General features: G+C 45.5%; 1 protein-coding gene across 12 annotated transcripts in view; it reads right to left on the reverse strand.

The window, feature by feature from the left end:
- Positions 1–282: 282 nt before the first annotated feature.
- Positions 283–15,062, reverse strand: part of Zfyve9 (zinc finger FYVE-type containing 9) — a 159,024-nt gene continuing 144,244 nt past the window's right edge. For 8 of the 12 annotated variants that reach the window (XM_087549172.1, XM_087549166.1, XM_087549175.1 and 5 more), the window contains 4 exons: positions 10,867–11,029; positions 8,056–8,161; positions 4,702–4,878; positions 283–2,270 (listed from right to left, as the gene is read on the reverse strand). In XM_087549172.1, coding sequence (XP_087405298.1) covers positions 2,109–2,270; positions 4,702–4,878; positions 8,056–8,161; positions 10,867–11,029 — 608 coding nt within the window. In that variant the 3' untranslated portion in view covers positions 283–2,108. 12 annotated transcript variants of the gene reach the window in all.

Raw genomic sequence — 15,062 nt, forward strand, 5'->3', positions numbered from 1 at the left:
TTTGGAAATTTACAAACAGTTGCTTCCCCAAACATGTCTAAAGTCAAGGGCCAGCTCAGCCCTCACTGTAGAAGAGGGGTGGCGGCAGCCTATCACTATCCTACAGGCCTGCATCTGAACCTAGGGGGGTATTGTGAGTAAATTGCTTTTGCTATAGAGGGACTAAATCCTGTGTGACCCCAGCCTCCACTGACACCAGTATCAGTTGCCCTCAAGCAGGATATTACAAACTAAGTAGAGAAATGCATTTGCCCTGTGATCAAAATAAATTTAACAAAATCAGAATGTACAAAGTGAGCATGATGGCACACAACTTTAATCCCAACACTTGGGAGGCAGAAGCAGAGGCAGGCAGATCGCTTGTGAGTTCAAGGCCAGCCAGTCCAGGACACCCAAGACTATGCAAAGAACCCGCGTCTCAAAAAAAAAAAAAAAAAAATCAGTATCACATATGTCTTCAGTGAACCAGACCTTTGTTTCCCGTACTCCAGTTAAAGGGCTGCTTGGAGATAAAGTGATTCCAAGCTTGGAGCAGGGGTGCAAGGTTTGCCTGGAGTTTCTTGTTAGGCTAGACAGGAAGGATTAAACCTAAGGATGTCACGGAAAGGGTGCATGAACCAGCTTGAAGTTGTTCAACTCAGCCAAAGATGAGACCACCTGAGTACAAGATGAAGACAGGAGAACTCCACAGGACCAACATGAAGATCACACAAATAACAGGACAAAGAGGGAAGGGTGGGCTTGCTTATTTTGAGATTATTAAACCCAGCTGGTAAAGAAAGGGCATGCCGGAACTAAAAAGCTACCTTACAGCAGTCCTGGGAAAAGGTCAGTGCAGGCCGAAACATCGGTGGTGCTGACCTAAGGGGAGCTTTGGGGAGCAGGGTATTTGCATAGATGGAAAGTACTCTGCATATATCAGTCACCACTAAAGGGCAAACGCACAGGGACGCTAGACGCTGAACAGTGATGAGAGCTGCCACTGTCTCTGAAAGGCAGATGGGTATCAAGGGATTCTGGCCAAGAATGCAAACTCAAATGAGGTATTTTCTGCTAAAACCAAACAAATGTGAGGGCCTGTACTCACAAAACAATATCCATGGCACAAGGAGAGGAAGCCAAGCCTAAAGCTATGTGCAGCATCTGACCCTAGCCTGGAAGTTCTCTGTTGAAGAATGGCTCTCAAAGGTTCTAGCAGGAGTGAGGTTAGAGCCTCCAGACACTGTGACCTTGACTTTAGTCCTGTTTGGACAAGGAATAAATGTCTACTGTAAAGGGCTCAGGGGCTGTGTTGTATGCACCTTAGTCTGAAATACCTCAGTTTTATAGAGGAGGGGAAAGATAAGCACTGACAAACTAAATGGGCAAAGTTGTTAGTGTGTGAGTGTGTACATGGGGCTGTAGAAAAGAGGACACTTTTTTTAAATAGGTATAATTTTCCTGGAGTTCTAAGAGATTTCTTAGTAAAAGTTCTTTAAAAATACTTCTGTTGTACAGTAAATAAAAATGCCCTGGGTGTCCTTGGCTAGCTGTCACTCAGATTCTCTTTCCAAATGCCCTCCGGTGGCAAACAGACCCGAACCCCTTTGGTTTGATTCAATTAGTAATCTGAACAAATAAACATGAATTCTCCTTGATCAACGCTGGGGTGTAACCAGGACCATAAGCATGGCATTCGTTATTTGTCAACTCTGTACAGAAAGTGCAAAAGTGATGATTCATTGTTTATTTCCTTTCTCCCCCACCGTGACCTTGGTGATGGCTGTACCCATATGAGCATTCATCTGAGCACATGACCGGAAGTCATCGTAAGAGAGGAGCAGAATTCTTGTCTAGACAGTAACAGAAGGGAGTTAGCTGCAAAGATAGCATATCTGTTGTGCAGTAGGAAGCTGCCCAGGTCTTCTTGGAGAATGCATAGAAGACTTAGAATCATGGATCATCTGTCCCCCAACCACCCTCCCCACCCCTTTTCCCCTAAGTCCTACTCCCACCCCATACCCTCCCTCCTGACAGTGTTAACAAAAGCTTAATCTTCCAGTTTTAAAGTGCAAATGGTTTGGATATGACTGCTGCTGCAGGTCTGAACAGAACAGACGGAGTGCCATCTACGCGATGTTCTCCAGGATGTAAAAGATGAGCTCGATGCCGACCGGGCCCTCGCTGAGCTGGCAGGCTCCTCCATGGATGACAGGCACCAAGGCACTGTCCAGATCCTTCATGTACTGCGAGGGGAGGGGCTGTCCATTGCTCCCTGCTTGATAGCCAACCTACCACAGAGACAAAGGCATGACAGGTCACCAGGCAGGGGAACTCTGCAGAGGCCAAGCGGGAAATAGCACATCCTTTGCCATGAGATAGACAATGCCAGAGCACACATATTCTTCCTCGTCTTTTTATTGTTTATCATCATCTACCATCCACCCTGGCCACTTGATAGCAGTGAGACTTTTGGCTGGTCCCTTAATGTCTATTTCCTGGGAAGAAAAATGGTGGGTCAGATGATAGTTCAGGCTCTGGTTGTGAAGTTAAAGAGAAACATAACAAAGATTAACTTCAGCCCATGCAGTCACCAGTGCACCATATTTTGAGCAACTGAAAACAAATTCAAAAATAAAGGGCCTTTCCCTCGAGAGGGTCGCAAATCTAGCAGAAAAATGCTTGCTACCCATAGTTCCTGTGAGGGAGCCTCTCTCCGCATGCTCTCAGCGCTGTGAGATGGAAGCATGGCTTCAGATAGACTTGCTTTTTCTAACCTGCATTTTATGTGTGGGTGTGGGTGTGGGTGTGGGTGTGTGCATGTATGGTGGGTAGTACATGTGCCACGACATGCATGTGGAGATCACAGGACAATCTTAGGAGTCAGTTCTCTCTTGAGTACATGGGCTATGGGGACTGACCTCAGGTTGTCAAGCTTGACAGCAGGAGACCTTTACCCACTGAGCCATTTTGCCAGCCTGGTTTTTGTTACTGTTGCTTTATTGTTTGTTTTGTTGTTGCTGTCCTGTGACAGGGTCTCATATAACTCAGACTATGTGGTAGTCAAAGATGATCCTAAGGTTTTGTTCCTTCAGTCTCCACCTCTGAAATACTAAGTTACAAGTGTACCCCACTATGCTCAGTTTATGTGGTGCTGAGGTCAATTCTGGGGCGTCATGCATGCTAGGTGAGCTACAGCCCCAGCCACAGATAAGCCCCTTGCAGCTTAGGACCAGACCGTAAGTGAAAGTAAATAGGAGCTGACGATGCCTAGTGAGGAAACGAAGCCAGACGCAGAACCGCTCACCCTGCCCTGGTCAGCTATTTGATTAAATTCTGCAATGAAAAGCCAGATTTCCCCAAGCCAGTACTCAGGAAAGAAGTGTGTCTGTGGCAGAATTAATTACTGCTCAGAGGGATATTGACCCAAGAGCCCACGTTCATTCCTTCTTTAAAAATAAACTTATTATTGTATTTTTTTTTTTTGGTTCTATTTTTCGGAGCTGGGGACCGAACCCAGGGCCTTGCGCTTCCTAGGCAAGCGCTCTACCACTGAGCTAAATCCCCAACCCCTATTATTGTATTTTTTAAAATGTGTATGTGACTGTTTTGTCTGCATGTATGAATATGCCTCATGTATGTGCCTGGTGCCCAAAGGAGGCCAGAAGAGGTGGTCAGAGCCCCTAGAACTGGAGTTAAGGATGGCTGTAAACCACCGTGCAGGTGCTGGGAACTGAGCAACGGTACTTATACCACAGCCCTCTCTCCAGCCTCCCACGCCCATTTCTAATTACACCACAGCCCTCATTCCAGCCTCCCACGCCCATTTCTAATGATTCAGCACTAAGGACAGAGGGTGAAGACTGAGCTGGCAAACTGCAAGCATCCCATGCAGGACCAGTGGAACGAGAGAGGGAGAGGGAGAGGGAGAGGGAAAGGGAGGGAGAGGGAGAGAGGGGTAGGGGAAAGGAGAGGGAGAGGGAGAGAGAGGCAGGCAGACACAAACACTAGGAAGAAGGAACTGGGGGTCAGGAGGTGAGGACTGGATTGTTAATACAAAAAGCACATAAAAACATCAAGTCAGGCATGGTGGCACACACTTTTCAACTCAGCACTCAGAAGGCAGATGGATCTCTGTGGGTTCAAGGCCAGCCATGACAACATAGTGCGATCCAGTCTCAAAAACAAAACAAAACAAAACAAAACAAAAAAACAACAAAAAACAAAACAACAACAACAACAACAAAAACCCAAAAAAACCAAAAGCAAAACAAGCAAAAACCTGTCAAGTCCAGTGACAGGAAAATTGTTGGGGAGATAGCTCAAACTACTCACTAACTGGAAATCCTGGCAGCAAGAAAACTTACTAGGCAGTGGCCACTGCAGCTGCCAGTCAGCAGGGGCTTGGTCCAGCTGAGTAAGAAAGGCAATATCGGGGACACCTGCAACCTGTCCCTAAGGGGCTATAGAACAAACAGGACCTGACAGTTGGGAATGGGGGATTTAAGGGTGGCACATGCTCGTCTCAGGTATCACGTCACAGCCTCTCCCATACCCTACAGTAAGAAAGAAGATATGCCTTGGGATGCATGTGGCTGAGGGTGACACAGCTGGAGACCAGGAGGATGCAGCGTCTAGAGGACTCAGGAAAACTCAGATAAAGTAACAAATAAAACAAACACTTCTCAAGACGCAACAAAAGCTGCCCAAAATGTATCTTACCTGATCTGAGTCAAGCGTCACACGGAGTCCCAGTTTTGTCATTCCGTCTTCTTTTAAAAGCTTCAGGTGGGGGCAGAGGGCCAGGCAGAATGCCTTGGCGACGTGCTCGGTCAGTCTGCTGTGATCTGCAGGGTCACTCAGGCAGGTACGGTGGTCATCGTTCTCTAGGAAGAAAACCTGTCCACAAACAAAGAGGCTTTTCAGCTGCTGCCCAGATGTGAGCAAGTAGAGCAACCCTTGTGTCTGAGCACCCCGCTCTGTGAGCAGCACAAGGCGACCTGATGGGAAGAGCAACAATAGAGTCCTTGGGGCCAGGAAAAGTACTACCTGAGGGCTGGAGAGATGGCTTAGCAGGTAAAGGCACACACTGCACAGCCATGGAGCCCATGTGAAGGTAGAAAGAGCCTAGTCCATAAAGCTGGCTTCTGACCATGATAGACATTAGACGTGCCATGATAGGTGGGCCTGCCACCACATGTACAGACATAAGATCTTTAAAAGGGACAGTGTAGCACCAAAGACAACCCCTGCTTGCCAGTCTCTGCACCCACACGCTAGCAGCAGCACCCTGTCTGCTCTCTGCCAACTGTGCCATGACACTTTCTTTGCAGAACCTAAAAGGCTCCCATTTTATACTGTACACTTTTCTGTTTTTTGAGACAGGGCTTCATGTTGTCCAAGCTTATCACGTCATCAAGGTCCTGATCTTCCCAATTCCAAGTGCTGGGGTCACAGCCTTGGGCCACCATGTGCAAGTGAAGTGTGCTCTAAAAGGCAATGCAGCATGTGGCAATTTGAAAAAAAAAAGAGTCTAAAAGAAGTCACTGTAGACTGGGGAATCCAGCTCCTCAGATGATTCAAGTGTATAAAGAGAGCGCAGTGTCTGGGCACAGGGCAGAGCTTTAGTCCTAGCACTGAAAAGGCCTCCAGTAGGAAACCTCTGAGTTCCAGGCCAGCCAGTTCTACATACCTAAGACCTTGTGTCAAAAGGAAAAACCGGACAAGCTGGGCATGGTGGTACCTACTTTCAATCCTAGCACTTAGGAGACAGAAACAGGCCATCGCTGTGACTACCCTCTAGAGTATGACCTTACTGTATGACTGAGTCTACAGGGTCAGTCATACTACCAGGCAGCTTTCAAGGGACTTAACATTTTCTGGGCTTGGTAAAGTTCTTGCCTCATATAATGAAGGCCTGAGTTTGGTTCCCTGGAGGCAGTGGTACAGGGCTTTATTGCCAATACTTGGGAGACATAGGCTGGTGGATCTTTGAATTTAAGGGTAGCCTGGTCTACAGGAATAACTACCAGGAGAGCCAAGAAACCCTGTCTTGAAAACCCAGAATGTAGAGCGTGGCGATACGCACTTGCAATCCCAGTGCTAGGGAGGTGGGGACAGGAGGACCCTTGGGGCTCACTGTCTAGATGAATTGCTGAGCTATAGGCCAACGAAAGAGTGTGTTTCCAACAAGATGATGTTTCTGATGGTGACTCCTGCGACTGTACGTGGTGTCCTGTGGAGTCTGTCCTTCCTTCCATCTTTTCAAGCATTCTGGAAATCAAGCTCAGATTGTCAGGGTTTATGGAATTCTGCCATGAGCCAGCTCATAGCTCACAGGCTGTGATGATTCTCAACAGACCTGCTTTCCCTCCTCCCTCCCTCCTTCATCCCTCTGTGTAGCCCTGGCTGGCCTGGGGCACGCCCCCACACTCTGTCAGGGTTAGACTGGCCGTCAACTGGCAACAATCTTCATGTCTCTGCCTCCTGAGTACTGCGATTACCGGCATGTATCACTATGTCTGGTTTTCAAAAGATTCCATAATGTCTACTCTGCCTCTGTGCATACAGAAAGCATCAGCTTGTCTTCTCTGGATGATATAAAGAATAAACAACATAAAGACAAAATCTAAAATAAAAATAAGTATAAATATACAATGTTTATACATTGTTATATACCAATTCCAGTATGCTGGTCCAAAGGGGGCCATGCTAAATATATGGTGGCTGGACATGTAGCTCCATGGCAAAGCATTTACTCCAGGACTCCAGGACCTGCCCCCTAACACATACACACACACACACACACACACACACACACACACACACACACACACGCACACACACACATGCAACACACATGCACACACACGCACACACACATACACACACACATGCACACACACACATGCAACACACATGCACACACACACGCACGCACACACACACACACACACACACACACACACACACACACACACACACACACCCTGCTGAGTCATTTCCAGCTGCTCACATGTGCTTAGGGGTGACAACCTGAAACTGCTTCACCTAGAAGGGACTCTGGTCCCTGGAGGAGATGGAGTCTCCCTCACTTAGCAGCATTAACTGCCTAAAGCTCTTCGTCTGGGACCACCTTGTAAAATTTCCCTGTCTACTTTGTCATGCCAACTGATGCTGTCATCACATGGGTCTTGCTTAACCCATGTTGTTAAAATCCCACAAAGCTTCCCTGTCACAAACAGAAGTGCTGGTCCTCTGACTCTTTAAATATTTCTGCCCTTCTTCTGAGACTTTCCCAAGCCTTAGGGGTAGGGATTGTGTTGTAGGACTTTTAAAAAACGTAGCTGATGCAGGATGTTAGCAGACCAACCAGCCTCAAATCTGTGATCTCCCTGCCTCAGCCTCCCAAGTACTGGGATTACGGGTGCGAGCGGGCACAGCTGGTCAGCAGCTTAGGAGCTGGCGAGATCTGACTTAGAATTGGGAACTTGCATTGTTTGTTTGCCTCTAGCTTTGACAAATCTTGCTGTGACTTGGCCATCACTTAAAGACCAAGTGAGGCAAGGGAGATTTGGCTATGAGTAAGTAGAGTATGGGATCCTTGGCTTCCTGATGAACGGAGCACGGAGCTCCACTCAGAGGCACACCCTACTTGCACTGCAAAGTAAATGCACGAAAATGAGTACATTAGACACAGCAGAGTGCAGCAGGCTGCAGTTTTGAACTTTCTTTCCCAGTCAGCTAAGGCAGATCAGAGGGAGTTAAACAGAATAGATAGATGAAAAGATTTTTTTTCATCAAAGAGAAAATTTTCTTTAAACATTTTTTATTTATTTATTTTAACGAGTATTTGTCACACGAGTGCCAAGTAGAGTGTGAGGGATTAAGAAGTCAAGTTATAAAAGTTGTTTCTTTTCTTCCACCATGTGGGTCCCAAGGACTCAATTTAGATCTCCAGGCTGTTGGAGACTCCTTTACCTACTGACCCATCTTGCTGCCTTAGTTCTCCTGAATCAGCACAGAATGGGCTTTTGGCTTAGCAAAGGCTACGCTGAGAGCAGGACATTTCCTTACCTCTGTCCATCTGATGACTTTTCCATTGGCTTTATACTCTGACCCATGGAATATTTTCACATTTGTTATAGATTCCATGGACTTCCCATCTATAGGACTCACCACACTACAACAGAGAAAAGGGAAGGAGATATCATGTCACATTTTGGGGTTCCTTGCTGAAGACATCTGCGGCATATCATGGCAAGACACAGAATGCTGGTGGAAAGGACTATCCACACAGAGCAAAGGCAGACACCTTGCAGGAACCTTTTCAGTTTCCTGTAATAGAGCAGGCTGCTCAGCCACCCCGCTCTTGTTCCTGTAATACACGCACGGCTCCATGCCCCAGCCTGGCTCCCCACTGTGTCCTGACCCTAGAGCAATGCTCACCATGCTCCTCTTTGCATACCTGCCTTAGAGAGTGAGTCTGAGGGAAGGAGTCCAACATGTCATCCTTGGGTGCTGTATTGCAGATACTGACCATTCCTTTGAACTTTTAGGAATTTAATGAGAATTTGTTAAGAACTATTTAAGGCCGGGAATTTGGCTCAGTGATAAGTGGGCTGCTTACAAAGCAGAGGAACTCAAGTTCATTGTCCACTAATGACATCATTGAATGAACGAATGAACGAATGAATGAATGAATGAACGAATGAGAGAGAGAGAGAGACAGAGAGAGAGAAAGAGAGAGAGAGAGAGAGAGAGAGAGAGAGAGAGAGAGCAAGCTGGAGAGCCGGGGTGAAGGAGACCAATGTCTATAATCACAATTCTCTTCAGTGCAATTTTATTACTCTTAGATTCCTAAACAGAATTAGTGTTGGCAGCTAGTTCTCCTTTAAAAACATAACAAGTAATTAAACATGTGGAGGTACACATTTACTCCACAAAAAGAACATACACTGATTGCTACAAAGATTCTACACTCCTCTCAGCAATATTTAAACCTATCTTGTGTTCTTGATTCTTTTGTTTGTTCAAGACAGGATCTCACTGTGTAGCCCTGGCTGGCCTCATTCTCAGAGGCCCACCTGCGTTTGCCTCCTGAGTGCTGGGATTAAAGGCATGTACCAGCATGCCTGGTCCTGTTCTTAATTCTCCACACATCCAGAGTTCAATCAGGGGCTAGCAAGATGGCTCAGCAGGTAAAGGTACTTGTATGCAGGTCTGGCCACTTAAGAGTTTGGACCCCAAAACCTACATAAAGGTGAAGGAAAACTGCACAAAATTGTTACCTACAGGGGAGCAAGCTCCTCTCATCCCCCAAATAAATGTTGAAAACATTTTAAAAGAGAAATCTAAATTGGGGAATGGGAACAAGAAATAGCAGAAGTTTTGCTGTATATGAAGAGAGAAATGTCAACAGAGTTAGAATGGACGTTGGCCAGAGCTGTTGGCCCTCACAGACTGGCACTGGGAACTGTGTGAAGAGGACGGTGCACTGATCCAGGGCAGGCATCCTGAGGAAGAGGGCGGCATGGGCGAAGGTCTGGGGCAGGAGCACAGCTCTGCTCAAGTAAGAAGCCATGTCTTGCTGAGCACTGTGAAGGAGCAGAGCAGGAAGATGGCTGTTGGTTGGAGTTCAGCCTAGATGCCATAGAGAATTCCACCAGTTTGGGCTAAAGAGTAAGACTCTGTCTCAGAACAGCAAGAAATGTAGGTCCTTAGAGTAACACATGACTTTAAATCTTGAAAGACACTAGATACCATTGGTTGTTTGAACAGCAGAGTGACATCATGCTGGCAGCTGTGTTAGGAGAGACTAGAAGCTGACCAGAGTGAGAGAAAGAAACCAGAAACCAGGGAAGCATCAGGGGCTATTGCAGTTGTCCAGACTGAGGTGATCTGAACTGGGGAAGGTGCTTTTCAAATGCTGATATGGTGGCAGTCTGGGTGGTGAAAGCCACTGTCATTTGGGATGTATCCTGAATTAGGGCAAACAGGATTTGCTGTTAGGTTAATTGTGGGTTATGAAAGAAAGAAAGAAAAGTATCAAAGATGAATCTGAGGTCTTGGTGTGAAACATTAGCATGGAGTTGCATGAGCCAGGGAGAATTTGGGTTTAAAGTCCAAGAAGACGGCTTTAAGTAGTCTTGCTAAGTCTTAGTTTATGGTGCTGACTTATTCAAACGGAATGCATTAGCAAAGATGCTTGATACCCAAAAGGCCACAGCTCATTCAGGCAACTCTAGAAGACCTGTTTTGTCTCACTGCCTCAGATTTCCCTCAAAATACACTCAGCGAATCCTTCACAGATCAAGGCAGGGGCTGGCTCAGTGGCCCAGTGGCTAAAAGTATGCACTTGCTGAGAACCTGGGTTTGGTTCCTGGTATTCAGGACAGGTGGTGCCCAACCACTGTAATTCCAGATCCAGAGGATCTGAGGTTAGTGTGTCCGTGGGCACCCACAGTCATGTGTACAGTGCCCCACACAAACACATAACTGTTTACAATATTAAAAATAGATATTTTTTTAAAAGAAATTAAGCTATGGCTGGAGAGATGGCTCAGTGGTTAAGAGCACCGGCTGCTCTTCCAGAGGTCCTGAATTAGGTTTCCAGCAACCACATGGTGGCTCACAACCATCTGTAATGGGATCTGATGCCCTCTTCTGGTGCGTCTGAAGATAGCTAAGTGTATTCATATAAATAAAATACATTAATTTAAAAAAAAAGAAAAGAAAAAGAAATTAAACTAAAAACCCAGAAATTACAAATTTTGTGTTTTACACTCCTCTTTCATTGCCAGGCATTTAGTCAAACTCTGAAGCAGCAGTGTGCACAGCAGACAAAGCCTGGAGTTGACTCCTAGAGGTTCTGAGGGTTACACTTACCCTTTGTTAACTGTCTTGTCGTCGTCCACCCACTGGATGTGGATCTGTTCCTGGGGGTCCTCTGCATCTGCCTTCCCACAAGTGATGGTAAAGTCCTTCATCTCCCGCAGTGCCTGCCTCAAGGAATCCATGTTCTCTGCAGTGATCTGGACCATAACGCCATCTAAGAGTATCAGCATGAAAGTAATACAGATGGAAACAGTGCAAAGCCAGGGAAGGAAATGGCTGAGACACAGTGCCTAGCGTCCAGCAGATTCTCTGATACTAAACGTAAGCTCTGAAAGCCAACAGACACAGTTTTGAGCTGAAACTCTAACTGAAGGAGCTATGGGGGCAAATGGGGGTTCACTCCAGGTTAGAATGCTGGCTTCTTTTTAGACCCCATTCCGTGTTTCTTCTGAGATTACTGAGAGGGAAAACTTACACATGACCACAGAGCTACTCTTTAGCCTCATAGAGTATTTTATTACTGTTTGCCTTCTTGCAGTTACCACCCTGACTGTATGTATTGGCTTCTAAATCTCTCTTAACTTCTCCCTGCTATATGACTGTCCTATAAGTGTTTGTCTTAAAATTACTAAATAAAATAAACAAAAATAAAATAAAACAAAGTTTGACTAGGTTTAGTGGTACAGACCTTTAATATCAGTATTTAGGTTATAAAGCAGGAGAATCTACTTTGAAGCTAGCCCGGCCTACATACATAAAGAGTTCTGGGCTAGCTAGGGCTACATAATGAGCTACTTTATCAAAAATAAACAGATCAAAGCCAACAAACGAAAATTACCGTGGTGATTTGGATGAAAACGGCCCCCACTGGCTCATATATTTGCATGCTAGTCCCTTACTGATAAACCAACTTTTTAAAAAGTATATATATTTTTTAGAATTTATTTTTTATGTATGTGAGTACACTGTCACTGTCTTCAGACACACCAGAAGAGTGAATTGGATCCCATTACAGATGGAATTGAACTCAGGACCTCTGGAAGAGCAGTCAGTGCTCTTAACCACTGAGCCATCTCTCTAGCCCCCATGATGAACTGTTAGCCCATGCCAGGCCCAGTCTTTGTCTCTCTGTCTCTCTGTCTCGTCTGCTTGCTGATCAGTGTGCAAACTCTCAGCCCCAAGCCTGCCCACCTCCATCTTCTCACCATGCTGGAAATGAGCTAAATGTGGTGGTTTGACTAAGAATGGCCTCGAGAGGGCTAAGAACAGACCATGGGTCCTCTGCAAAAACAGGCAGTGCTCTGAACTGCCGAGACAGCTCTCCAGCAATTTCCTTTAAAAGACTTATTTCTATTGTGTGTATATGATACATGCATGTTCGAGTGCAGGCAAATGTGTGCAACAGCACTCATGTGACATGCAGAGAACAATCTGAGACAGTTTGTTCTCTCTACCATGGGTTCCAGGGTTTAAACTCAGGCCGTCAGGCTTGTGCAAGTGTCACTTGCCTACTGAGCCCACTCACTGGCCCAACAATTTCTTTCCTCTTTTTTTTTTTAATTTAAAAAACTTTTAAATTATGTGTGTTGAGTGTGCATGCTATTATGTGTCGGATGTGTACTCTGTGTGTGTGCATGCATAATTATATGTGTGTACATGTGCATGCATGTGTTGGGTGGGTACTATGCATGTAACTATGACTCCAGGTGCCCACAGTAAACAGAGGCACAGGATCTCCTGGACCTACAGTTACATGTCCTCTCCAACTCTGTCCCCAACAATTTCTTTCTTTTTTTTTTTTTTCTTTTTCTTTTTTTCCGGAGCTGGGGACCGAACCCAGGGCCTTGTGCTTCCTAGGCAAGCGCTCTACCACTGAGCTAAATCCCCAACCCCTGTCCCCAACAATTTCTAATCATTCACTGTACAGTTGGAATTGTGAGATCTGGTTGTAAAATATGCATCACTTTACTCACTGTTTTACTAAACTTACCAAAAAAGATCAAAGCCAGTATGTATAAATACACGTAAAATTATCTGGGGAGGCCTATTGGAAACCATCTTTCAAAAAGGAATGATTTTACTTAGGAAACAAAGACAGGAGGATCAGGATTTCAGGATTTTCTGTTGCACACTGAACGCAAGGCCGGCCTGAGCTACACGATACCTTGTCTCAGACAACTGACGCTGGGGGAGGAGTCTGGAAAGAGTGGGCAGTGGATATGTTCAAGATATATTTTAGATATGTGCATGGAATTATCAACCAATAAATTTTAAAAATAGTTTTAAAAAAGAATGTTATTAACTACATTTATTTGCTTGAGGATATATGTAGATGACAGTGTTCCCGGGGTCAGAGGGCGACTCCAGGAGTCAGTTCTTTCTCCTTACACCATGTGAGTCTCTGGGCATCAGGCTCAGTGGCAGGTCTTTACCACTGAGCCACCTCACAGCCCAGGGATGTTTTTAGATGAGCCTTGGAGAAAGCTGTGTAAACAAACATGTCAGCCAAGCATGGTGGCACACTCCTGTGAGCCCAGCATCTGAGATTCTAAGGACTGAGGACCCTGAGCTCAAGTCAAAGTGTGTTACATAGCAAGTTCCAGGCTTGCCTGAACTACACAGTACGACCTTATCTCAAAAGACAATGACAGCGCTGGAGAGTGGCTCAGTGGTTAAGCACATTTCCCTCTCTTCCAGAGGAGCCGGGTTCAATCTCCAGTACCCACAGAGTGGTGTACAACCATCTGAAACCCCAGATCCAGGAAACCTATCACTTTCCTATGAAGTCTTTGGGTCCTAGGCATGCATGTGGCACACATACATACACACAGGTAAAACACCTACACATGTAAAAGAAATAATTTTTAAAAAATAACGAAAATTAAAAAAATAATAATAAAATCTGAGACTTCCCCTGAGCTGAAGACCTGCAATACCTTACAGCAGCAGAGCTGGGCTCATGCTGTGCCTCCCCTGAGAGACATAGCAGCAAAGTGACTACACACGGGGCTGGGGATTTAGCTCAGTGGTAGAGCGCTTACCTAGGAAGCGCAAGGCCCTGGGTTCGGTCCCCAGCTCCAAAAAAAAGAACCAAAAAAAAAAAAAAAAAAAAAGTGACTACACACTACACAGCTCTCTAACAGTCTCACAGACGCCATTCAGAAGCTCTCACACTGGGCATGCTGCTGGCAAGCACTTGTAATCCCAGCACTCGGAAGGTAGAGACAGGGAGACCATACGACCACATATAGGTCCAAGGTCATCCTTGGCTGCACAGTGTCTTCAAAGCCAACCTGAAAAGTACAGGAGACCCGTAGTTTCATCTTGTTCAGTTTCCCCCACTTGTTATGTTACAACTAGTAAGCAAAATATCAAAAATGTGCTGTAAACTTATTTTTTTCAAGCTTAATAGTTGCTTAAAGCAGGAATGTTTAGTATATTTTAAGGTAGTAAAAATGTATTTTACTATAACACACATTCCCAGTAATAATCTGCTTTCTACTTAGTAAAGTGTTAAATTGTAAGTCAACATCATCATTTCTGTTAAAATGATTCTCATCTGTTTAAAAACTGTTACAGTGTGGCTGAGCCAAGTGGTACTTTGTGAGGCCAAGGGTATGAGAGTTTACATGTCAGTTCCAGGTCAGCCAAGGCTACACAGTGAGACACTGTCTCAGAAGACAGACAAACCAACCAACCACTATAGCTGTATAATCCAACCTCCCTCCTGGAGGTAAAAACCCCAACTCACGGCCACAGATAGTCAGTGATTATCTAAAGACACAGTAGGTCCATATTCCTTCATCAGAAGGTGCGGCCTTGCCCCTGCCAGCACCGGAGTGTTGTGCAGGGACACTGCATAAGTCTCCAGGCAGGGCACAAGAGCAATGCAGCTTCTTCTCTGCTGCTGAACACTTGTGCGTGATCACGCCTGGTCTCCAAATCATCCCAGGCCTAGACATATATGTCAAAGTTTCTTCAGGGAATTTTATCTCATTTCCAGGAAATAATTTTGTGCCTTTAAGTCACGCCAATTGTCATGGAGCAGTATCAAATTCTCTGTAGTGTCCTATCAAGATTCCTTAGCAAGAGGAGTCAGCAGGCACGATAAAAAACAACTGCTTTATGCCATCAAATTTTGGGGTAGTTTTGTAATGCAATAAGAATAACTAGGCCAAAATGGGTGGTGGTGGTGCAGCCTTTAATCTCTGCACTCAGGAGGCAGAGGCAGGTGGATCTCTGTGAGT

Source organism: Rattus norvegicus, chromosome 5, assembly GCF_021556685.1.
Source record: "Rattus norvegicus strain SHRSP/BbbUtx chromosome 5, alternate assembly SHRSP_T2T, whole genome shotgun sequence".
NCBI classification, from domain to species: Eukaryota; Metazoa; Chordata; class Mammalia; order Rodentia; family Muridae; genus Rattus; species Rattus norvegicus.